Here is a 23,482-nt window from a genome sequence, read left to right on the forward strand (position 1 = left end):
GGCTGTCGGGTTCTGTTGCATCGAAGCGATACGCGTTCCACATAGAAATTTCGAATCGTTTACGTTTCGAGGCAGAGAGGCTGAACATCCCTTCCAGAACACATGAAACTTGAGAACGTTTGAGGTCCTGTTTGGTATGATAAAATGCAAGATAGCCGGTAATTCCATTCCGTACTCTTTCAGATGCTCTATCATGCCAAACATGACCTAGGAACAAGGAGAGCCCAGCTATCGTCCGCGAATTGGGATCAATGCAGTGCAACACTAGCTACGAACTAGGAGAGCCAGCTTATCGTACACGAACCGACATCGGTGCAGTGCAATACAAGCTAGGTCTTTTTCAGAACCATCGCAACATTTCGAGAATGGATCGTTGAACATCAGTTGGTTAACTGCTCCGATAACTGAAAAGCTCATCTAGCTATATTGAAAGACGACGAGAATGCTACATTAACTGCAATATATACCCCCAGATGGATGATATCCCACCGAAAGGGGACATGCATGCTTGTTCGGGTCATATGTCACCTGTACAATATAAGTTTTATATCAATTGTACAGGGCGAATTGAGCAATGCAAGAGTTTCTCAGGAGATCTTCCACTGGATTTGAAGACTTGCGGGAACAATTGGTCCGTGCAAATAATCGACAGATTAAAATTTGATGGTCTCCTTCAGGTACGACGCGATCTCTTGCTGCAAAGATACAGGTGAAAAGCTAATTTGTAAGATAACTGAAGGTGAAACATAAGTCTGGGACTTCAATTATATTGAGACCAATTGATACGAGAGTTCATGCACATCAACTGCAATAAATTCATTTATGACTAAAACTAGTATTTGATGGCAATTCTATTAAATATTCAATTTAATCTAATATAATCTAACCTGATCTGATATGATCTAATCCGATCTAATGGGATTTGGCCGTCCCTTGTTCCGGCTCCCCTCTGCCAACTGACCGCTGAGCTCCCCGTAGGTACTGCCCTGCTCACCATTCCACCAACCCCGGAGGCGATCCCAGACCAGCCTAGCTTTTCAAGCAAAGCATTCCGCTCATCTCTGCATTGATCGGACATTAAAAAAAAAAAAGGGATGAGATAAGTTTGAAAGACGATCCCGATCACAATCAACGGCGATTGCATATATATATATATATGATGATTCTCACCCGTCTAACTTCGACAGAAGGTTCACAGCAGAACGATAGACCATCAATATATAGTTATCTCGCCCTTCCCATATCCGCTGCCCTTTTTCCGACTTCGTCAATCGCTCCTCCTGCGTAATCGATCCACGTCAGGAGTGGACATAACAAAATTCCCGGACAGTCATGCGTGCATGTAATATAGTGCGACTTAGTATTGATCGTGTCGAGAAGAATATTAGCTGTACGGAGAGAAACCTTGGAGAAATCTGGGAAGTGTACATATGTATTCCGCCCGAGGTGGACGGCGCCGGTCGGTTGTTGGTATTTCTTTGCTATCCGGCCCAATTCCAGCTTGTGCGGTCTCACAGTAACATTGGTTCTTGCAGCGTCCTGCATGATTGAACCCTTCTTGATTCCGGCCGTCCAATCCCGTCCAAAGGCCTCATCGCATGCCTGCCGATATTTCTCACGGGAAGCCTCACTCAGTTCCTTAGTGCATTCCGAATAATTAAGTACGAAATCAACCTCTTCGTCTCCGGACCAAAAAGTATGGGTGATGACCGTTTCCCAACAGCTCCAAACGCCTATGGCTGCATAAATGGCACATGATCGGTGCATATTTAATTTTGGAAAAAAGACAAAAATCTCCCTTGTGCTTTGGGGTTAGGACAAATCGCACCATGTTCTTTGCTCCGTCAGACATAGGGGATTACGGCATCAAATTATTTTTCATTTTCAGTCCTCAATCTTTAGTCTTTTAATCATTTTGATTCTAAATCTTTTTCTTTTATCATTCCTATCCTAAACTTTCTATTTTGTTTCATTTTAGTCCGGCGACCTCGGTGGAGGGGTCGGGGTGGCCGATTGGCGGCCCCGACCCGTCCTCCCCTTTCAATTTTCGTTTAGGACTAAAATGAAACAAAATAGAAAGTTTAGGATAGGAATGATAAAAAAAGATTTAGAACCAAAATGATTAAAAGGTTAAAGATTGAGAACTAAAAATGAAAAATAATTTGACGCCATAACCCCCTATATCTGACGAAGTAAAAAACATGATGCGATTTGTCTCAAACGAAAAAACATTGTGCGATTTGTCCCAATCCCAAAATACAATAGAGAGTTTTTTTGTCCTATTATTGCATGTATAATTACTGCATACAGTCGAACCGCCAGCGATCATCATCGGTATAAAAAAGAGCACGTGTGTATATATATACATACTCGTTCTGTGCGCAAGAAAGATCATGCAGAAACTCGTCCTCCGGTTGGGTGTCAATCTTTAGGGTCTCCCTGAGATGACCAACTATCTTTCCCAGCAGTCCCTGTAGATCTGCTATGTCTTCGTTTTGCTTGTATCGTATTGAAGCTTATGCAATCAACAAATGGACGGAGATGTCAGTACGTGCATATATATATGGAGTACATATGAATGAATATATGTATACATCAACATACAAAATTGATAGGAAATTAATGAATCAAAGATCACCTCCTCCAACTCCAAATGGGTATATGAAATCATTCGAAATAATCAGTCCATCTTTGTCATTCATGTATATCCCCTCCGACATATTCCCATGATATGCTTCTAGGGAATGCACGTCGGACAGTGCCTTCGTGAGCTTTCTGATAAAAGAGAGGGTAAAGTTGATAATAATAATATCACTGTAAAGATTCAAACGACAATTACAAAATGGTTAGAAATGACACTAGAAAATTTCTTTGAGTCGGTGTTTAGCGTCCTTAGGAAACCGTTGGCACCATGCTATCAAAGGCATCGAGCCGTCCCCTAAAGTGAAATACAAAACACAATCAGAAAAGACGCATAGGCTTAAAGATTAATTAAGCTGGCTATCAACATCATGATGCGGATTGCCCCAAACACAATGCTATATATGCACATAATATTGCTCTCGAGTTAAATGCATCAAACTAAATTAATTAGCATTTCCTTATGTGTACATACACACGCATAATAATAATAAGGAAAATAAACATATTATGATATGTAACTGCGAGCAAACATCAACGAACTAAGTAGTCGCGTACCTTCATTCGGCTGTCCTCCTCCAATCTGGGCGTCCATGTGAGCCATCTTTTGCCCCTACAGATCCCAAAATGCAAATGCCAAAGATAATATGAGTTTACAGCCCAATAGGCCCATTAGAGTTGTTCACAGTTTTCATGGGCTGGATGATTTATGCAATGGGCCCATCTCAGCCCTCCGGTATATATCTATTGGTTGGGCTTATCAAGAATTGGGAATCAGGAACAGGATTAAACTGAATTCAAATTTTAAAAGGTCCAATGACCAAAAGGCCCTTAACATGAATTCCCAATTTTTGCAACCCCTAATTTAGACGCATGGCCCTTCACGCCACCGATCACCGTCACCGCCGCTAGGACCGGCCTCACCTCAATACCGTGAGCTCAGTTGTGAGCACGTCGAGCCTTCCGGAAGAGCTTGCTCAACCTATTTCCGCGTCTCGAGCCTTCTACGAGCTTGTTTGGGAGGTCGCCGACATCACAATGGAAGTTCATCCTCGCACCGTTCCACTAACTATTTCGAGACGGTCAGTATCGCCGCATCGGGGGCCAAAATCGAGCCTCACCGTGGTCCGATCTTCACTCCACTGATGAGATACGACGGGGCTTAAGCTCATCCAAGCTTTGTGATACCAGATCTCATCAACGGAGATAGATTCGACAACGATGAGACACCCCCGATGCGGCAAGACCGCCTTAAAATGGTTGGTGGGATGGTGTGACAACGCTCCTTGTGATGTCTTGGGAGGTCGTCGACGTCACAATGAGTTTTCATTCCCACACCGTTCCGCAAACTATTTCTAGACGGTCAGTATCGTCGCGTTGGAGGCTAAAATCGAGCCTCACCATGGTCCGATCTTCACTCGGTTGATGAGATATGACGAGCTTAGGCTCATCCAAGCTTTGTGATACCGGATCTCATCAACGGAGATAGATTCGACAATGATAAGACACCCCCGACGCGCGCGAGACCGCCTTAAAATGGTTGGTGGGACGATGTGACAACGCTCCTTGTGATGTCCGCGATCTTTGCAACGAGCGCGTACAAGGATCGAGATGCAAAAATAGGTCGAGCAGACTCTTCTTGAACGCTCAATATGCATAAGCATTTAGTCAAGATAGATAGATGGTAGATGATGGGAGGAAGAGGATTACCGGAGCTTATCGGTTAGCGGTTGTATCCCTGATGCTTTCCTGGTGGTAGCGGTGGCGGTGGCGGTGGCGACAATGATTATCAAATGGAATTAAGGTTTAGAGTTTTTATGATAAATTTCCGTGTTACTGTAGACCCTACTTGTGATAATATTTATTTTAAAAAGAAGTACGGAATATTTATGCTTCCGAAGCTTCGGCCGGGGGGCTCAAGGAACATTTAATTCGAGTCCCTATACTCTTTTGTTTTGGGCCGATCTTGGGTCTTGGTCCGACAAAAATGTTAGCATGTTAGGTCCGTCTCATTATTTTTTGGGTTTAATTAATCCACGGCGCGAATCTGCATGAACGGTGGCACGTCCACCGAGACGACCTTCACTCCGCTGCTCGCAATCACTTCCCCCTATCTCAACCTGCATCCCCAGAAGGACCTTCTCATGGGCTTTAACTTTGGGCCCAAAACTCCAGGCCCATATTGATACTTCACGCGCGACAGCGTTGACCCGAACCATTTGACCCGACTCGTCGGCCCTCCACGGCACGCACCACGCGCCATCTCCGTCTTCTTTGCTCTTCCCCGCTGCTTCTAGTTCTACCCCAGTCAGAGTCAGCTCTGCTCAGCTCCGTCCCCCATTGATAATCGCCATGCGTGACACTGCTTCTGAGCTGCCCCCGGATTTGACGGTCAAAATCCTGTCGAGGCTCCCCGTCAAGACGCTCCTCCGCTTCAAGTAAGTCTGCAAGCCATGGCGCTCCTTGATCGAGTCCCCCAGCTTCATCTCCCGTCACCTCAACCGATCAGTCAATCGCGGCGGCGATGGCGGGGACCGCACTGGCGCCCCGTCTCTCCTCGTCAAGCACTGGCACCCCACCTCGGTTCAGCCGGACATCTCGCTGCTGTCCGGCGAAAACCTAGAGCTGGTATCCCATGTCGATGTCCCTCCTCACATGATGCATTTTCCTGACTTAGAGGTTGTCGCGGCATCGTTTGCTTATCCGGCAACCTTGGCGACCTGCTGAATGACTTCCGAACGCCCGTATTCATTTGGAACCCTGCCACTCGAGAATCTAGGGCCCTGCCGCAATGCGAAGATCTACGGGAAATCCTTCGGGTTGTTTCTTATGGGTTCGGATACCATCGCGCTATAGATGACCATAAGGTGGTGAGAATCGCATATGAATTATCCCATAACAACAAGTTCCAGGCGAAGGTACTCCGCTCTCAAGAGTGAAGGTTTATGGAGGGAAGTGCCTGCTTGACCTAGCCAACTTTTTTCCAAGCGTTTGTGTTGCTTTGAATGGAATCCTATATTGGCTTTCTTATTGTGAGGAAGATGATTTCTTCTCGTGGTTTGATTTGCGGGATGAGGTGTTCCGCCGAGTTTCTTTGCCTGATCTTGATTATAGGCTGAATGGATATACCATGAACCTCACAGTGTACTAGCAGTCGCTCTGCCTGATATTTATCAGAAAGGTCTAAATGCTGGGATTTGAGAGTGATGTATGGTGTTGCCGGGGAGGAATCTTGGATGAACGACATTGGGTTGAGAGGCTGTTAGCATGTGGCTTTGATGAGATTTTGGTGGAAAAGAGCGACGAGACGCTGGCTATTTATGAACGTTTTGAGATCTTCCCGTTGAAAGGTTTCCGTATAGCCGCAATTACGATTTCCACGTCAAAAGTCTAGTTCCTGTTGCAAGATAAGTTGAGAAGCTGCTGCAGTCTTACCAACAGAGTTAAAATAGTATCCAAAGGCAATGGTCGAGCTCTTTGGTTTGTTAGGAGATGAGGTTGCTTTGGCCATGCTGCATATATAATCGTGGGATGTTTCAGGTGCTCCTCTTGTACGAGGTTGTTATTCTCAAGGCTGACAAGACATGAAGATGAAACAAAAAAATTGGGAGCATTATGATGATCGGTAATTGCCTGCCTGCATAAGAGATTATTTACCTTTTATCAAGATTAATTATTATCATGAAGTAAAAAACTTTATGTACATGCAAGTATTCAGTTTTGTTAGATTACCTTTCACTTGCCTTTCTCTTGACGAGACCAACATGCTCATTTAAACAAGCATCAATTCATTGTTCCTCGTTTTCATGGCTTCGACACTGAAGTGATTGCTTCCATCTCCTTTTCCTTTTCATATGCCCGATATGGTAAACATCATTGGGGCAACATAAGAATTCATCCGTAAAATTAAAGTTTTGAAAGATTGACGAATCGGAAGATGAGCCGTTTCCACATTCTGCTACAGATGGTTTCTGCAGATGTGTTGGGTGGAAATTAGAGAATGAAAGTGCTCTGAAAGTTGCAAGAAAGTCCGATGTTATATTTCACGATGACCTTCAAGTTCAAGACAGACCATCGAACCGAAAAATGATGACCAACTAAGAGGATTCAAACAAGTTTTGTCATCCATACGGAATCTATGTCTCGTCTCCGAATCATTATGGCTGACGAGCATTGATACATGACGGAGGGCGCAAGAAATGGATTTGTATTTGGCTTCTTCATTGACGGCTAATCTTGTCGGTCTCAGTTTGGACATTCGACATGCTATGTGACCTGTACAAAGTTAATTTGCCATCCAATGTATGTGACCTGTACAACGTTAATTTGCCATCCAATGTACACGGATCGTGATTTGTGGATCGTGATTGGTGAATTGAGCAATGCAGGAGCTTCTTGAGAACGACTTGCTCTGGATTTGAAGACTTGAGGGGAAGATTGGTCTGGGCGAAGAGTCGACCAGTTAAAATTTGATATTCTCCTTCAGGACTTAAAATATTGAGACCAATTGATACGAGAGTTCATGCACATCAACTGCAATAAATTCATTTATAGTAATACGAAAAGAGGAAATCATGATCTAAAACTAGTATTTGATGGCAATTCTATTGAATATTCAATTTTTTGAGTTCCTGAGAGATATCTCAACCTCTAAATGGTGGAGAAACTTACAGTAAAAAAGAATAAAAGGCGTACAAGTAATTCAAGTGATGCAACTTGGCCACGAAGATGAAGAGAATCGGCAAGCTCGCAGCTGTGTTCAGTTCACCAAGAAATGTTAAGACAGAAAGTGATAAACTGGAATCTGAACGATCAGTACCAATGCTCTATGAGAGTATTTATCAAGCAGATGAGTACTGCGAATATAGACCACAAAAGCTATTGATGCAGCAGGTGCAGCGGATCTAGCGAGCCGCTGCACGACCTATGAGAGCCGTGAACAAGTTATACTCCTGCAGTACAGTTAGAAAAGAAGATGCGGGTTAAGTTCATGGCCACATCATGGAAAATGAGAAATGATCTCTAAACAACTCAGACAGCATAATAATTACCTGAGCTCCTGGGGAGGAAGGGTTAGTGAAGAGCAGCTAGACTAAAATCATTAAAAGAGCAGGCAATTTATCTCAGACAAACAGTCGGATTGGTCAGTCATACGCAATCAGGCAATTTGAAGCAAATGATTGGCAAGCATTAGACATTTATGAGAGGGGGAGAGTGAGTGCTTGGAAGGTGAATTAGTGGAAAGTAACTGAGAGCACACACTGAAAGATGTAAGCTGCATCAATATGCATCCCCAAAGCAATGGATTATTCTATCATAAACTGTGAGAAAGACAGAGCAGAATGTATTCTGGGAGTTGCGCCATAATGTATATAAGCTTAGAAGGCAGGCACTTTGTCATTTTCTGTGAAGGAACTTAAAGAGCAAAATCGACAATGATAATCAAAATGAAACTGAACAGACAAGAATTCCCATTGATAATTCCAGCCGAGTAGGAAAATGAGAAATGATCTCTAAACAACCTGGACAACATTAATTACCCGAGTGACCAGGGAGGAATGGGTAGCGAGGAGGACAGCACAGACAGATCCGAGGGGTGAGATAGTCATGGAAAGTCCTTTTGGTGCCAACATCTCGTCTGTCTTCACAAACGTGGCCATCGCAGCAAATGCCCCTCTAGTTTGCACAACAAGAAAAGAAACAACTCAAATTCAACTTACACCCTGCAACAGTCATTCATGAGCTGCTACATTCTTATAAGGAGGAGTCTTCAAAATCTATTCGATGGGATCGAAAGCAGGCACTTTTTCGGTTTCTGTTTAAGGAACTTAAAGCACGAAACCAACAATGCAAATCAAAATGAAACTGAACAGACAAAAATTCTCATGCAGCTCCTCTGGTATTGGGTTCCCGGGTCACCACATTAGGGACAGCCTTCTCCAGTTCTTGGTTTGATGCTGACAGCAGCAATACAAAGCGAAAAACTGTAAGGAACTGAAGCTGCAGGGATAGCCGAACCTGCCACAGGCCAGAGAGCATCACCGAGGAAGGGACCAAGAACTGACTTCTAATCTCGTCGCCTCTTCCGGCTCTCCTCCGCCAATGGACTGCTGAGCCTCCCCGGAAGTACTGGCCCGTCTACCATTCCACCAACCCCGGAGGTGATCCCAACCCAGCCTAGCTTTTCAAGCAATATGTTCCGCTCATCTCTGCATTGATCAGACATTAAAAAAAAAAAAAAAGGGATGAGACAAGTTCAAAAGACGATCCCAATCACAATCAAGGGCCACTGCATATACATATATATATATATGAAGACTCTCACTCCTCTAACTCTGTCAGAAGGTTCACCGCAGAATGATAGGCCTTCAATATAAAGTCATTTAGCCCTTCCGATACCAACCGCCCTTTGTCCTCCGTCAAGCTCCGTTTCTGCATAATCGATCCACATCAGGAGTGGACATAACAAAATTCCTGTACAATCATGCGTGCATGTAATATTGTGTGACTTAGTATTGATCATGTCGAGAAGAATATTAGTTGTACGGATAGAGACCTGGGAGTAATATCGGAAATGTTTATACGCATTACGCCAAAGTTGGATGGCGCCACTCGCGGGTCGGTATTTGTTTGCTATCTCGCCCAATTTCAGCTTGGTCGTTTTTTGAACAACATAGGTTCTGACAGCGTCCTTCATGATTGTATTCCTCTTGATTTCGGCAGTCCAATTCGGTCCAAAGGCCTCCTCGCATGCCTTCTTCCATTTCTTATGGGAATCCTCGTCCAGATCCATAGCGAAGGCCCCATAATTAAGCATGAAATTAAACTCTTCGGCTTCAGACCAAAAGTACGGGTGATGACCGCATCCCAACAAGAGCCAAAGAAGAGGGCTGCATAAACGGCACACGATCGACGCATATTTAATTTTCATTTCATGCATGTATAACTACTGCATACAGTTAAACCACCAGCGATCATCATCAGTGTAAAAAAGAGCACGTGTGTGTATATATACGTACTTGCTCTGTGCGCGAGAAAGATCATGCAGAAACGCGTGCTCCTGTCGGGTGTCAATCCGACCGGCCTGACCAACTATCTCTTCCAGCCGTACCCCTAGAGCTGTTATGTCTTCGCGTTGCTTGTCTCGTAGTGAAACTTCTGCAATCAACAAATGGACGGAAATGTCAGTACGTACGTACATATATATATATATATATATATATATAGAGTACATAAGAATGGATATATGTATACATCAACATACAAAATTGATAGGAAATTAATGAATCAAAGACTACCTCTTTCAATTCCTTCTGGGTATATATAATCATTCGTAATAAACAGTTGATTTCTGTCATCCATCCATATCCCCTCCGACAAATTCCGGTGGTATGCTCCTCGGCGATGCTCACGGCACAGTGTCCGCGTGAGGTATCTGATAAGAGAAAGGGTGAGGTTGATAACAATAATATCACTGTAAAGATTAAAAGGACAGCTACAAAACGGCTAGAAACGGCAACCGATAATTTATTTGAGTCGGCATTTAGTGGCATGAGAAAACCGTCGGCACCAAGTTTTCAAAATGAACAGAGGGATGCGGGTGATCTGAGGATGCTAAAGCACAATTTGCTTCACAGTGAATAAGGTAACCCTAAAATGAGAACCAAAGGTAAAGAAATTGAAGTTCGGCGTTTACCTGAATGAAGAGATTTTTTCTGATCCGAGGAGCTTCAGGGGCCGGCTCGGGAAAGGCGGAGGTGAAGGCAGGGCCGCCGGGGAGATGGAGCAGCCGTTGAGTAGCGGCAGAGGAGTTAAGATCGATAGCGAAGGGGTAGGGCCTGAGGCGATCCCAGACCAGCCTAGCGTTTCAATCATATCTTTCTTCTCATCTCTGCATTGATCGGACATTAAAAAAAAAAAAAAACGACAGAGAGAAGTTCGAAAGACGATCCCAATCACAATCAACGGCGACTGCATACATATATATATATATATGAAGACTCACTTGTATAAATCTGGCAGAAGGTTCACCGCGGAATGATAGGCCTTCAATATAAAGTCATCTAGCCCTTCCGATACCAACCGCCCTTTTTGTGACTCCGTCAAGCCCTGCTCCTGCATAATCGATCCACATCAGGAGTGGACATAACAAAATTCATGTACAATCATGCGTGCATCTAATATAGTGTGATCACATCGAGAAGAATATTAGTTGTACAGATAGAGACCTCGTGGTACTCTCCGAAGTGTTCATATGCATTCAGCCAGAGTGGGATGGCGCCACTCGCGCGTTGGTATTTATTTGCTATCATGCCCGGTTCCAGCACGACCTTTTTTCCATAAACAGTGGTTCTAGCAGCGTTCGCCAAGATTGTACCCTCCTTGATTCCGGCTGTCCAATCCGGTCCAAAGGCCTCCTCGCATGCCTGCTCATGTTTGTCAAGGGAATCCCAGCTCAGTCCCTGAATGCTGCGCCGATAAGCAAGCATGAAACCAACCTCATCGCGTTCAGACCAAAAGTACGGGTGATGACCGTATCCCATCATACGCCAAAGAAAAGGTCTGCATAAACGGCACACGATCGACGCATATTTAATTTCATTTCATCCATGTATAACTACTGCATACAGTTAAATCACCAGCGATCATCATCCAGTATAAATAAAAGCACGTGTGTATACATATATATACGTACTTGCTCTGTGCGCGAGATAGTTCATCCAGAAACCCGTCCTGCCGTTGGGTGTCAATCTGATGGACCTCCTTGAGTTGATGACGTATCTCTCTCAGCAGTCCCCGTAGATCTTTTATGTTTCGTTTTTGCTTGTTTCGTATATATCTTGGAACTTCAGCAATCAACGAATGGACGGAGATGTCAGTACGTGCATATATATGGATTACATATGAATGGATATATGTATACATCAACATACAAAATTGATAGGAAATTAATGAATCAATGACTACTTCTTCCAATACCATTTGGTTCTCGGTTGAAATCATCCGAAATAAACGGTTGATTTTTGTAATCCATTAATATCCCCTTTGACAAATTCCGGTGATATGCTCCTAGGCTATGCTCATGGGACAGTGCCCCAATGAGGTCTCTGATAAGAGAAAGGGTGAAGTTAATAACAATGATATCACTGTAAAGATTCAAACGATAGCTACAAAACGGTTAGAAACTGCACTTGGTAATGTCTTCGAGTCGGGATTTAGCGTCATTGGGATGCTGTTGGCACCAAGTTTTCAAAGGCGTCCAGCCGATGCCTAGAGCGAAATATAAAACACAGTCAAAAAGACGCAGACGTAAAGATTAATTAAGCTGGCCATCAACATCATCATGTGGATTGCCCCAAACACAATGCTATTATATGTACATAATTTTGCTCTCGAAATATATTCATCAAACTAAATGAATTAGCATTTCCTTACGTGTACATTACATGCGCATAATAATAAAGGAAAATAAACATATTATGATATGTAATTGCGAGCAAACATCAACGAACTAAGTAGTCACGTACCTCCTCCAAACATGGCGCTCATGGGAGCCATCTTCGGCGGTCCTCCTCCAAACCGGAAGCTCATGGGAGCCATCTTTTGCCCGACAGATCCTACACTGCAAATGCCAAAGATAGTATAAGTTTACAGCCCAATTGATCGATGGTCTTAAGGCCCATTAGAGTAGTTCACAGTTTTCATGGGCTGGATGATTTACGAAATGGGCCCATCTCAGCCCTCTGGTGTATATCTATTGGTTGGGCTTATCAAGAATTGGGAATCAGGAACAGGATTAAACTGAATTCGAATTTTCAAAGGTGCAATGACTAAAAGGCCCTTACCATGATTTCCCAATTTTCACAAACCCTAATTTAGACCCATGAGCCCTTCACGCCACCGATCGCCGTCACCACCGCTAATGGGCTGGCCTCAACTCAATACCATGAGTTCGGTCGTGAGCACATCGATCCTTCTGTAGGAGCTTGCTCAACCTATCTCCGCATCTTGAGCCTTCTACGAGTTCGTTTGGGAGGTCATCGACATCAATGAGCATTCATCCCCACACCGTTCCACAAACTATTTCGAGGCGGCCGGTATCGCTGCGTCGTCGGCCAAAATCAAGCCTCATTGCGGTCTGATCTTCACTCCATTGATGAGATAGGACAAGCTCAAGCTCATCCAAGCTTTGTAATACCATATCTCATCGATGGAGATAAATTCGACAACAATAAGACTGGATTTTGACCTCCGACGTGACGTGATCGCCTTAAAATGGTTGGTGGGACGGTGTGAGATGGAAGCTCCCCGTGATGTCCATGACCTCCGCGACGAGCATGTAGAAGGATCAAGACGCAGAGATAGGTCGAGCAAGCTCTTCCGGAAGGCTCAATATGCATAGGCATTTGATCAAGACAAATCGACATATAGATGGTAGATGATGGGGAGGAAGGGGATTACCAGAACTTATCGGTCGGCGGTTGTGTCCCTTTGATGCTTCCTCGATGGCGGCGACTGTAGAGTCGAATTCGAGTTTTTTTGAAAAATGTGTTTCTCAGGGTTTTATTTTATAGGTAAATTTTCGCGTTAGAAACGCCCACTTGTGATAATATTTATTTTTAAAAAGAAGTACGGGATATTTATGCCTCCGAAGCTTCGGCCGTGGCGGAATATTTAATTCGAGTCCCTATACTCTTTTGTTTTGGGACGATCTTGGGCCTTGGTCCGACAAAAATGTTGGCTTTTTATGTCCGTCCAGTCATGATTTTTTAGGTTTAATTAATCCGGGGCGTGAATCTGCATGAACGGTGGCACGTCCACCGATACGACCTTCACCTCCGCTGCTCGCAATCACGTCCCCCTAGCTCAACCTGCATCCCGCACAAGGACCTTCTCATGGGCTTAACTTTGGGCCCAAAACTCCAGGCCCATATTAACACTTCAAGCACGACTGCGTTGACCCGACTCGTCGGCCCTCCACGGCACGCACCACGCGCCATCTTCGTCTTCTTTGCTCTTCCCTGCTGCTTCTAGTTGTACCCCAGTCAGAGTCAGCTCTGCTCAGCTCCGTCCTCCACTGATAATCGCCATGCCTGACACTGCTTCTGAGTTTCCCTCGGATTTGACGGCGGAAATCCTGTCGAGGCTCCCCGTCAAGACGCTCCTCCGCTTCGAGTAAGTCTGCAAGCCATGGCGCTCGTTGATCGAGTTCCCCCAGCTTCATCTCCCGTCACCTCAACCGATCAGTCAATCGCGGTGGCGATGGCGGGGACCGCATTGGCGCCCGATCTCTCCTCGTCAAGCACTGGTGCCCCACCTCGGTTGAGCCCGACATCTCGCTGCTGTCCGGCGAAACCTAGAGCTGGTATCCCATGTCGATACCCCCCTCCTCACGCGATGCATTTCCCGATCTTAGAGGTTGTCGGGTCCTGCAACGGCATCGCTTGCTTATCCGGCAACCTTGGCGACCTCCTGAGCAACTTCCGAACGCCTGTATTCATTTGGAACCCTGCCACTCGAGAATCTAGGGCCCTGCCGCAATGCGAAGATCTACGAGAAATCCGTCGGGTTGTTTCTTATGGGTCGGGTACCATCGCGCTATAGATGACCATATGGTGGTGAGAATCGCATATGAATTATCCCATGACAACAAGTTCCAGGCGAAGGTACTCCGCTCTCAGAGTGAAGGTTTATGGAGGGAAGTGCCTGCTTTACCTTGCCAACTTTTTTCCAAGCGTTTGTGTTGCTTTGAATGGAATCCTATATTGGCTTGCATATTGTGAGGAAGATGATTTCGTCTTGTGGTTTGATTTGCGGGATGAGGTGTTACGTCTAGTTTCTTTGCCTGATCTGGATTATAGGCTGAATGGATATACCATGAACCTCAGGGTACTAGCAGTCGCTCTGCCTGATGTTTATTAGAAATGTCTAAATGCTGGGATTTGTGGGTGATGTATGGTGTTGCCGGGGATGAATCTTGGACAAACGACGTTGGGGTTGAGAGGCTGTTAGCATGTGGCTTTGATGAGATTTTGGTGGAAAAGAGTGACGGGACGCTGGCTATTTATGAAGCAAGCAGCAAAACGTTTCGAGATCTTCCCGTTGAAAGGTTTCCTGTTGCAATATAAGTTTAGATGCTGCTGCAGTCTTACCGACAGAGTTAAAAAAGTATCCGAAAGCAATGGTTGAGATCTTTGGTTTGTTTGGAGATGAGGTTGTTTTGGCTATGCTGCATTGTGGGATGTTTCAGGACCTGGGCGGTGATGACAAGCGGCTGCAACGGCTCCTCTCTTGTATGAGGCTGTTATGTCAATGCTATCACGGCATGAAGATGAAACGAAAAAATTGGAAGCATTATGATGATCGGTAATTGCCTGCCTGCATAGGAGATTATTTACCTTTTATCTAGATTAGTTAATATCATGAAGTAAAAAATTTATGTACATGCAAGCATTCAGTATTGTTAGTTTACCTTTCACTTGCCTTTCTCTTGACGAGACGAACATGCTCATTTAATTAATATCTATGCAGAATGCTCATATTGTTTCCGATTGCAAAGAAAACAAGCAGCAATTTATTGTTCCTCGTTTTAATGGCTTCGACACTGAAGAGATTGCTAAAAGGATGAGGAACTTGATTCTTAATACGATCCTCTACTCCCTTGGCTTGTTGGCCCATAAGTTTCTTGCTGAGCAAGTCGTGGGCGTGCCATTCCATCTCCTTTTCCTTTCATAAGCCCGATAGGGTAAACATCATTGGGGCAACATAAGAATTCATCCGTAAAATTAAAGTTTTAAAAGATTGATGAATCGGAAGATGAGCCATTTCCACGTTCTGCTACAGATGGTTTCTGCAGATGTGTTGGGTGGAAATTAGAGAATGAAAGTGCTCTGAAAGTTGCAAGGAAGTCTGATGTTATATTTTGTGATGACCTTCATGACAGACCATCGTACCGAAAAATGATGACCAACTAAGAGGATTCAAACAAGTTTTGTCATCCATACAGAATCTCTGTCGTCTCCGAATCATTATGGCTGACAAGCATTGATACATGACGGAGGGAACAAGAAATGGATTTGTATTTGGTTTCTTCAGTAACGACTAATCTTGTCGGTCTCAGTTTAGACATTCGACATGCTATGTGACCTGTACAATGTAAATTTGCCATCAAATGTACACGGATCATGATTTGTGGATCACGATTGGTGAATCGAGCAATGCAGGAGTTTCTTGGGAACGACTTGCTCTGGATTTGAAGACTTGAGGGGACAATTGGTCCAAGCGAAGAGTCGACGAGTTAAAATTTGACGTTCTCCTTCAGGTAAGACACAATCTCTTGCTGCATTGATACAGGTGAAATCGTAAGACAACTTAATCTGAAAGACCGACATGAGGAGACAATTTGCAGCATTAGACCAGGACATAAAATTTAAAGAGACCATTCCATGCGCATCGACTGCGAGAGATTCATTTGTCATTCGAAAAGAGGGATTCTTGATCTAAAGGCAGCATCCATCAGGCAATTGTTTTGAATCTTCAAAGTTTTTATTTCCTCAGGAGATATCTCAGCATCTAATTGAGCGTATGGAGTTGGAAGGACAGAGAAACATACAATCAAACATAGGAGGATGCAACCAGTGGCGCCGGGAAACACGGCATACCAGTAATTCAAGTGATGCAACTTGGCCGCATCGATGAATAGAATCGGCAAACTCGCAGCTGTGTTCGGTTCACCGAGAAATATTAAAACTAAAGGCCATAAAATTGGAATCTAAATGGACAGTAGTATCAATGATCAATAATTGTATTAAAATGAGTTTACCAGGTGGATGAGTTGAGCGAGTGTAGATCATGAAAGCCATTGATGCAGCAAGTGCAGTGGCTCTAGCGAGCCAGCCCGAGCCGAAGATGGTAAAAGCGAGAACTCCGATGGCGGCACACCCTACTTGAGCCATGAATATGTTATACTTCTGCAATGGAGTTAAGATGCAGATTTAAGTTCGGGAGCAACATGGGAAATGAAAAACGACCTCTTCAGTATAGAACTCGGCGGTGTAGATTACCCGAGCGCCCGGGGAAGAAGGGGCAGTGAAGAGGACAGCGCAGACAGCTCCGAGGGGGGCAATCGTCATGGAAAGTCCTTTCGGCGCCAATATCTGGTCAATCTTCCCGAGCATGGCCATTGCAGCAAACGCCCCTGTAGTTTGTGCAGCAAGAAAAGAACCAAATCAATCAAACTATATCCTCCAACAGTCCTCGACCAGAGGCCACACTACATTCTCGCGATGAAGACTCTTTAAGATCCATTCGGCAGCACGACGGAAGCTAAAAATGCGAAACCAAAAGGACTTATTTACAAGTTCCACAACTGGCAAGCGATGAAAAGCCAAAAGCTTTTAAGCAGCGAGAGCTGCAGCGATAATCAAACCTGCAGCAGGCCAGAGAACATCACTAAGAAGCGGTGCTGCAGCCGGCTTCTCGGGTTTCAAGCTGTCCCAGAAAGGAGCGCCAACGGCATTGCCCGAAGCCACAACTACCAGTCCTCCTCTTCTTATTCTTCCCTCTCCTCCAGTTATCGGGTTTAACCTCAACCTCAATCGGAGAGCTCTGTCCGACAAGGTCCCGCCTTTCCTGATGGCATTGCTGTGGCTGTACAGCACAGGAGGGGAGGAGGGCAGCTGCGTGTGCAGAGGCAACAGAGCCATGGAGGCGGCCATTGCCATATCCAAGATTCAATCCAAGAAGAGTCTCAAGAGTCACGCAGAAAGGAAGAAAACTGTCAAGGAGATGAATACAGAGACAGATAAGAGTTGAAAAGGATGCCATTTTTTTTTTTTTGGGGCCGTGGACTGAGTGACAGAGACCCTTGAAGGAGACGAAGGGCCAGTGGTCATTGGATGAGAAATTCCATTATCTCTGATTTAATTTAATTTTCAATCAATTAATTAACAGACTAAATTATTTTCCTATGTCGTTTGTCCAATCTAAATTCAAGAAAAAATAATATGTCAAAGACCAGGCCAAAACAAAAAAAGGGGTTATGATTTGAAGACGTTGCCCAGGTAGCTTTTCATGTGCCCAAAGAGACCCATTCATTATTCAACGATAAGATAATATAATATCCGATAGGTATAGTTGATAAATTACGCTCTATGTAGTTTAACGTTTACATGTTGTGCAAGTCTAGAAACTCACTGGATCCACCGCATGGACATGGGCAAGTCGGCCGGCTAGTGTGAATATTATTTTCGACCAATAAACTGAAGATGGTCTTTTCAAAAAAACAAAAAGTTGGTATTTTTATACATAGCAATTAGTTGGGCGATGGGCTCTTGCAAGTTGCTATTAGGAGAGACATCCAACTTCTTCTTTGGTGTGTTGTCTCGGTAAAAAATAATTTGTTCTTTATTCGACTTAAATAATTTGCCCATTGTACCCCCAGCTACAATGGGCTGGGGGTACAATGCTTGGATTAGATGAAAGTAGCATGAGTCAGCTTCGGTCGATCCCGAACTGACAGGAACTCCGGTCTTCAGTGCCTGTTATTTTTATTTTTATTTTTTGGATAAGTGGTGAATCTCATTAATATCGAAACGAGCATTTACAAGGGAAACCACTCATCCGAGTACAATTGACATCAACTTAACAGAACTTATAATCCTAAAGCTCGAGCTATGGAAGAAGTGGCTATCTTACACTCAACTTTAGGAATAGAAAGTATTTTAGATCTAAGCATATCAATATATCGATGAATCAACTCCGCAATACCAATCACTGCTTTTTGGGAAAATCCTAACGTTCCTTTCCCTCCAAGCCTGTTATCGTTTTCAGGTCTACATATACCTGGCCTGCTCCGTATTCATAGTCGGAGAGACCAGGTTCACCCCTCATCGCCATTCATGATCCTGCTCGGACCCGTATGGCAGCCCCGTGTAATCAATGCGCGACGATATTGTCCTGTAATTATCCCCTTGCAGTCAAGATGGATGGGTGAGGTTTTCATTCTTTTCGAGAGGAAATGCTTCATTCTGAAATCCTCAGCCAGGGTCAAGGTCTCCAACGTAAAATCGAGCAGAGTTCTTAACATTTTCATAGTTTTTTTTCTTTTTTCAAGCGTACTGGCGCACCGAGTTCTTGAAGCCTTCCAGGAATACTTCAAAAGACCCAAAAAGAACTCAGCAAAAAAAAAAAAAAGGACCCAAAAGGTGAATAAAACCAAAGTTGTAACCAGAAACCTTCTTCTGATAATAGCAAAGCTGAAAAGCACGCCGGACTTGGGTATAAAAATTTCATATACATGCCCCAAGGGGAGGGGATCTGAACAATCATAGATCATCGCACAATCAGTTCGCTTACATTCCAGTAGAATGGAAAAGACGTTGGAAGATCCATTACGTCATTAGAATCCTGAGTTTGAGTCACTTCAACTGTAGTCTGAATGTGACTCGTAGAAGTCGCTCGGGCAGGGAGACAAGACTTCTTGCTCGAGCAGCTGCAGCACCTGGTTCATTGAAGGCCGTTCTTCTGGGTTCGCGTCGGTGCACCTGGCAGCTATATCGAGGACCGCTTCCACAGTTTCTGGGTCCGCGCCGGTGCATCTCTCATCAACCATGTCATCCAATTGATTCTCTCGCAACAGAGTGTTCATCTGCAAGTGGAAATTGCAATTTGACCTCAAGAACTGCTAGCCTTACTACATGCAACGTTCTAATAAAATTGAGGAAAAAGATTCTCAAGACATACCCAACCAACAACGTTTAAGCCCTTCTTCACAAAACACGGATCAGTTGGCCTCTTTCCAGTAACAATCTCCAGTAACAGGACCCCGAAGCTGTACACATCGGATTTCTCCGTTGCTATCCCACTTTGCAGATATTCTGCATGTACAAACCAATTCAACAATTAGCAAAGGCCATTGAGAGGCGCAGTTTCAAGATAAAAGATTGTCTTAACACTTCTGCAGAAACTAAACAGCAAGATAGTTTTATTCGCTAACCTGGAGCCAAGTAGCCAAAAGTACCAGCAACTACAGTTGTCACGTGGGCATCCTCATCAACCAGAAGCTTCGCGAGACCAAAGTCGGAGACGTGGGGTTCAAAGTTCTCATCCAAAAGGATGTTGCTCGACTTTATATCCCGATGAACAATCTTAGGACTACAGTCATGATGCAAATAAGCAAGCCCACGAGCAGAACCCAGAGCAATCTTTAGTCGTGTGCTCCAGTTTAAGGCACAATCCTTACTTTGATCTAAGATTAGTAAACAGAAACAAGACAATTCAGAATGACTAGATAAGCCAAATTAAGACAGGACGATATTTGCAGACCATTTGTCACCATAGAATTTCCCTCATCATTAAAGATACAGGGGCTCAAAAACTAACCATCGTGCAAGAGGTCATCTAAGCTCCCCATGGCTAAATAGTCATAGATAAGAAGCTTTGATGCGGGAAGTCTGCAGTATCCTCGCAAGTTCACTAAGTTTATGTGCTTGATGCTGCCCAAGATCTCCAACTCCCTCTCAAACACCTGATTGGATCCTTCCCGACTTCTGTCTATCCTTTTAACAGCAAAAGTTCCACAATCGTTCATCACCATCCTGTACACTGTCCCGAATCCTCCAGATCCCACAACATCCTCATCGTCAAGGGACTCCAGCTTCTCAATGATCTCACATGAAGGGTAAGGCATGTCTCCATGAAAAGTAATGAGCTTTGTGCCTGTGAGGAATGCAGTTTTTAGTTTATGATTGAGAAGTTGAATAACTAACCCGGTGTTGAATTTTGGAGAAATGAGTTGAATTACTTGTTTCTGGTTCAACTTGCTTTTTGACTTCGGTATATCTCTTAGCAGCTCTTTCCTTCTTTGCTAGCAAACAAATCCATAGGAATGCCAAAACAATAACTAATGCAATGCCCATGGTGGACATTGCGCCGATTACCACACCCTTTATGTAATGTGAGGATCTCTTTGCCGGGACTGCAAAATTATTGACAAAAATTGAAAATTTTAAAAAAAATTAATAAAAGGTGCTAGAAGTTTGGTATTAAATTGTCCGTCAATATGTGAATGTAAAACGTGATTTAAGGCTAACCTGCTGCTTCATCACTTGACGCATGGGGTAGAACAACGGGGAATCCCATTGAGGTCCTACATGGCTTCTGCACTTGTTGCCCACAAAGATCTAAATTTCCAATGAACCTGGAAGGAAATTATCAAGGAAATATTAATAGAACCCTGAAGTAAATGTTGGTTCAATTTCTGAGGCTCAGGGCACTTACGAGCTGCGTCCAAAAGTGCTTAGAACTCCAACATCAGGGATTTCACCAGAAAAGAAGTTTGTTGACAGGTTCCTAAAGTTGAGTGGAGACAAATGAAAACAATCACCAAGGTAAGAGAATATGCTAGTTGAAATTTCGGGAAATTAAGGTTAAGCACAAGGAAGGATATACTTACAAATGGCGAAGTCGTGTGAGCCGGCCTATGGATGATGGTATTGCACCTTTTAGCGAGTTGCTTGATAAATCCCTGCATTAATGCTCTAAGGTTAGAGGATTATCACAGAACATATTTTCACTTTCATGAGGAATTACTCATTGATGACCAGTTCGTCAGTGTGTAATCGTGCATTCCCGAAACAACTTAGTGTGCACGAATAGAGAATTTACATGATGGTGAGGTGAGAAAGGTTTCCAATGGCAGAAGGAATGCCTCCTTGGAGATAATTAGCTCTCAAGTACCTAAAGATTCGCCCAAAATCAAGTCCATGAATGATAATTCAATGCCTGAGGAATCAGCCATCGAGTCAAAAGGAAAACCAAAACTTCTCAGCAGTTATAAAGTTTCGAGAAGTAAATGTGCTCACAAGGCTCTCAGGTCGGTGCAGTTTGTAATCTCATTAGGAATGACCCCGTGCAAACTGTTTTGGTGAAGTGCCCTGAATTACCAAAAGAGGAAAGACGATTACTTCTTCTAATGCATTACTTATCAGGGATGAACAAAGAGATCAGTATTGAGCTTACAGCCTCTGCAATCTACTGAGTCTACCGATGCTGGGAGATATGATCCCTCCGAGTTGCATATACGGGAGATTTCTGAAGACCCACATCAAGAAACATCATTTCAGACTCAAAATAGTGCCAAACGATAAGCGAAAAGAGGAAGCACGCTGCAAGTAATTCTACATGGATTGGACCCTTTGGTCATCAGGATAGCACGAAATGCCAGTCCATCCGCAAGGAGAGTCATCAAGAGCTTGCCAGTTGCTGAGGATGTTCTTGGTGTCGTTTAAAGTGCTCTTGAATTCCAACAATGCAATGCCTACAAAACAGAGACCACGACATAAGAGCACAAAACCAATACGGAGTGCCCCGGCAGCAAAATTACTTACATTTCAACAACATATGTAATGGCCACAAATCAAAGACCAGACAGAAGAAATGAAGCTGACAGAAGGAAAACCTAGACACCTTCTTAGGCCAAGAGGCCTAAAGTTGTAAACTTGAGCTTCAGGACACCAAATTTGTCAGCAGAATGTGCAGACAAAGAATACAACAGTGGCCAACAATCTTCTAACGTCAAAGATTTAGAACTCGGGTTGACTGCTCTCTACTTAATAAAGCCCAAAAGTTCACTCTTTGATGTGATGCTTCCACTTTATGAGCTCAAATCCAGCAAAAGGAGGGAACTTTGGACCCGATTCCGCCACCCTTTGTCCTCCAATTTCTTTCTAAGCAACGAAACAGAACTGTACAGCAGAATGAACTCAAAGACATGATAATGGAGCTGCTCCTACCATCTGGGGTCAAAGCGACGGAGCCAGAGCTGAAGAGGGCAGCCGCGATAACCACTGAAAGAGCCGAAAGCAGCAGACCTAGGTTCATGTCTTGGATCTCAGATGAAGATGGAGTGCCTGCTCTGGGTTGTTGTTGCAGAGCTCTGAGCTCACTCCACCACTGCACCTTTTAGTTAAACAAAGTGGGAGGGGCACTTTCAAAGTGAGATAATTACAGTGGTTTGAGTGGGGTGCTGGGGAGAAGCGATGATGGTGGTGGTAGGAGGGAGGTTTAGAGGGAGAAAAGCTAATAATTAAAGCCAGTGCACGAAGAGAGAGAGAGAGACTGAAAAACATTTCCCTCTGTTTTTTTTCCCCCCTCTTTTGGTTGGACCAGAGAGAGACAGACATGGGTCATGGAAAGGACAAGAAATTTGAAAGTCTGGGCATCGATTGATGTGCAGAGGAAAGAGGAAGTAGCCGTTGCCCCATCGATTACATTAAGACAAACACAAACCAGAAATTTATGTCAGTTGGAAAATTAATGGAAGCTTCAAACCTTCTTTTTTTTTCCTTTCTAGAACAAGGATTAGTTGGTCATCCTTTGTCAATTATTTCTCAGAGTATAATAACCTTTGAAAAGAGACATACATGATCCAAGATTCATCATCCACTTCTTCTCGAAAATAATCCGGTAATGATCGAATCGATACGATTACCATCCTTATGCACTCTGTATTGAGAGGATTAGTTCATGAGTGTGTAACTAATATGCTAAAAATACAGGTGGGCAAGGACAAATCTAGGATTTTGGTCGAGGGGATTTTTGGGAGGCAAATAAACCACTTGATTTCGATAGGAAATGTGGCGTTGATATCTAAAACTATATTGTAATATAAGCAACTTTCCCGGATAACGTAAAACTGATCATGCAAATCATATTTATGGCAGCCAAATGCCTTCGAATTTTTACTATTTTTCAAAATGTGTGATCAAACATAGATTTGACTTAAAGACCCATGCACTTTTTGATAATTAAGTTACACTCAATTGGATTAGATTGAGGGGTG

The 23,482-nt window shown here is 43.8% G+C and overlaps 4 protein-coding genes across 10 annotated transcripts; all 4 read right to left on the bottom strand.

Annotated features, from left to right (window-relative positions):
- Positions 1-393: 393 nt before the first annotated feature.
- On the bottom strand, positions 394-4,490 carry LOC116214241. Its single transcript, XM_031549617.1, has 8 exons — positions 4,351-4,490; positions 3,199-3,253; positions 2,639-2,938; positions 2,371-2,515; positions 1,405-1,739; positions 1,171-1,280; positions 888-1,061; positions 394-695 (listed from the first exon to the last, which is right to left on the bottom strand). The coding sequence occupies exons 4-8, from the start codon at positions 2,393-2,395 to the stop codon at positions 674-676; spliced, it is 666 nt and encodes a 221-aa protein (XP_031405477.1). The 5' UTR covers positions 2,396-2,515; positions 2,639-2,938; positions 3,199-3,253; positions 4,351-4,490; the 3' UTR covers positions 394-673.
- Positions 4,491-7,203: 2,713 nt separating this feature from the next.
- LOC116214238 lies at positions 7,204-13,253 on the bottom strand. 6 transcript variants are annotated; one of them, XR_004158255.1, is made up of 15 exons: positions 13,102-13,253; positions 12,168-12,262; positions 11,832-11,910; positions 11,620-11,747; positions 11,336-11,486; positions 10,869-11,202; positions 10,646-10,755; positions 10,337-10,531; positions 9,939-10,075; positions 9,660-9,798; positions 9,197-9,530; positions 8,966-9,072; positions 8,659-8,849; positions 8,181-8,316; positions 7,204-7,592 (listed from the first exon to the last, which is right to left on the bottom strand). XR_004158255.1 is itself a non-coding variant. In XM_031549610.1 (15 exons), the coding sequence occupies exons 2-14, from the start codon at positions 12,238-12,240 to the stop codon at positions 8,708-8,710; spliced, it is 1,857 nt and encodes a 618-aa protein (XP_031405470.1). In that variant the 5' UTR covers positions 12,241-12,262; positions 13,102-13,253; the 3' UTR covers positions 7,205-8,316; positions 8,659-8,707. The 6 variants fall into 6 exon arrangements, 5 of the variants coding, with proteins under 5 accessions (XP_031405470.1, XP_031405469.1, XP_031405468.1 ...); XM_031549610.1 differs by having other exon boundaries at positions 7,205-8,316; positions 10,869-11,066; positions 11,139-11,202; XM_031549609.1 differs by adding an exon at positions 12,486-12,567 and having other exon boundaries at positions 7,205-8,316; positions 13,102-13,225.
- A 2,350-nt stretch (positions 13,254-15,603) lies between these two features.
- Positions 15,604-17,436, bottom strand: LOC116214240. Of its 2 annotated transcripts, none has more exons than XM_031549616.1 (5): positions 17,069-17,436; positions 16,704-16,837; positions 16,463-16,610; positions 16,302-16,359; positions 15,604-15,979 (listed from the first exon to the last, which is right to left on the bottom strand). In XM_031549616.1, exons 1-5 carry the CDS (start codon positions 17,361-17,363, stop codon positions 15,958-15,960), a joined length of 657 nt encoding a protein of 218 aa, XP_031405476.1. In that variant the 5' UTR covers positions 17,364-17,436; the 3' UTR covers positions 15,604-15,957. The 2 variants fall into 2 exon arrangements, with proteins under 2 accessions (XP_031405476.1, XP_031405474.1); XM_031549614.1 differs by having other exon boundaries at positions 16,253-16,359; positions 17,069-17,435.
- Positions 17,437-18,848: 1,412 nt separating this feature from the next.
- LOC116214196 (LRR receptor-like serine/threonine-protein kinase FEI 2) lies at positions 18,849-22,769 on the bottom strand. Its single transcript, XM_031549531.1, has 13 exons — positions 22,434-22,769; positions 21,823-21,958; positions 21,661-21,732; positions 21,504-21,575; positions 21,307-21,378; positions 21,095-21,166; positions 20,920-20,991; positions 20,733-20,839; positions 20,444-20,617; positions 20,023-20,358; positions 19,637-19,888; positions 19,384-19,517; positions 18,849-19,288 (listed from the first exon to the last, which is right to left on the bottom strand). Exons 1-13 carry the CDS (start codon positions 22,519-22,521, stop codon positions 19,064-19,066), a joined length of 1,812 nt encoding a protein of 603 aa, XP_031405391.1. The 5' UTR covers positions 22,522-22,769; the 3' UTR covers positions 18,849-19,063.
- Positions 22,770-23,482: the final 713 nt, after the last annotated feature.

The sequence above is a fragment of the Punica granatum genome, chromosome 7 (assembly GCF_007655135.1).
Source record: "Punica granatum isolate Tunisia-2019 chromosome 7, ASM765513v2, whole genome shotgun sequence".
NCBI classification, from domain to species: domain Eukaryota; kingdom Viridiplantae; phylum Streptophyta; class Magnoliopsida; order Myrtales; family Lythraceae; genus Punica; species Punica granatum.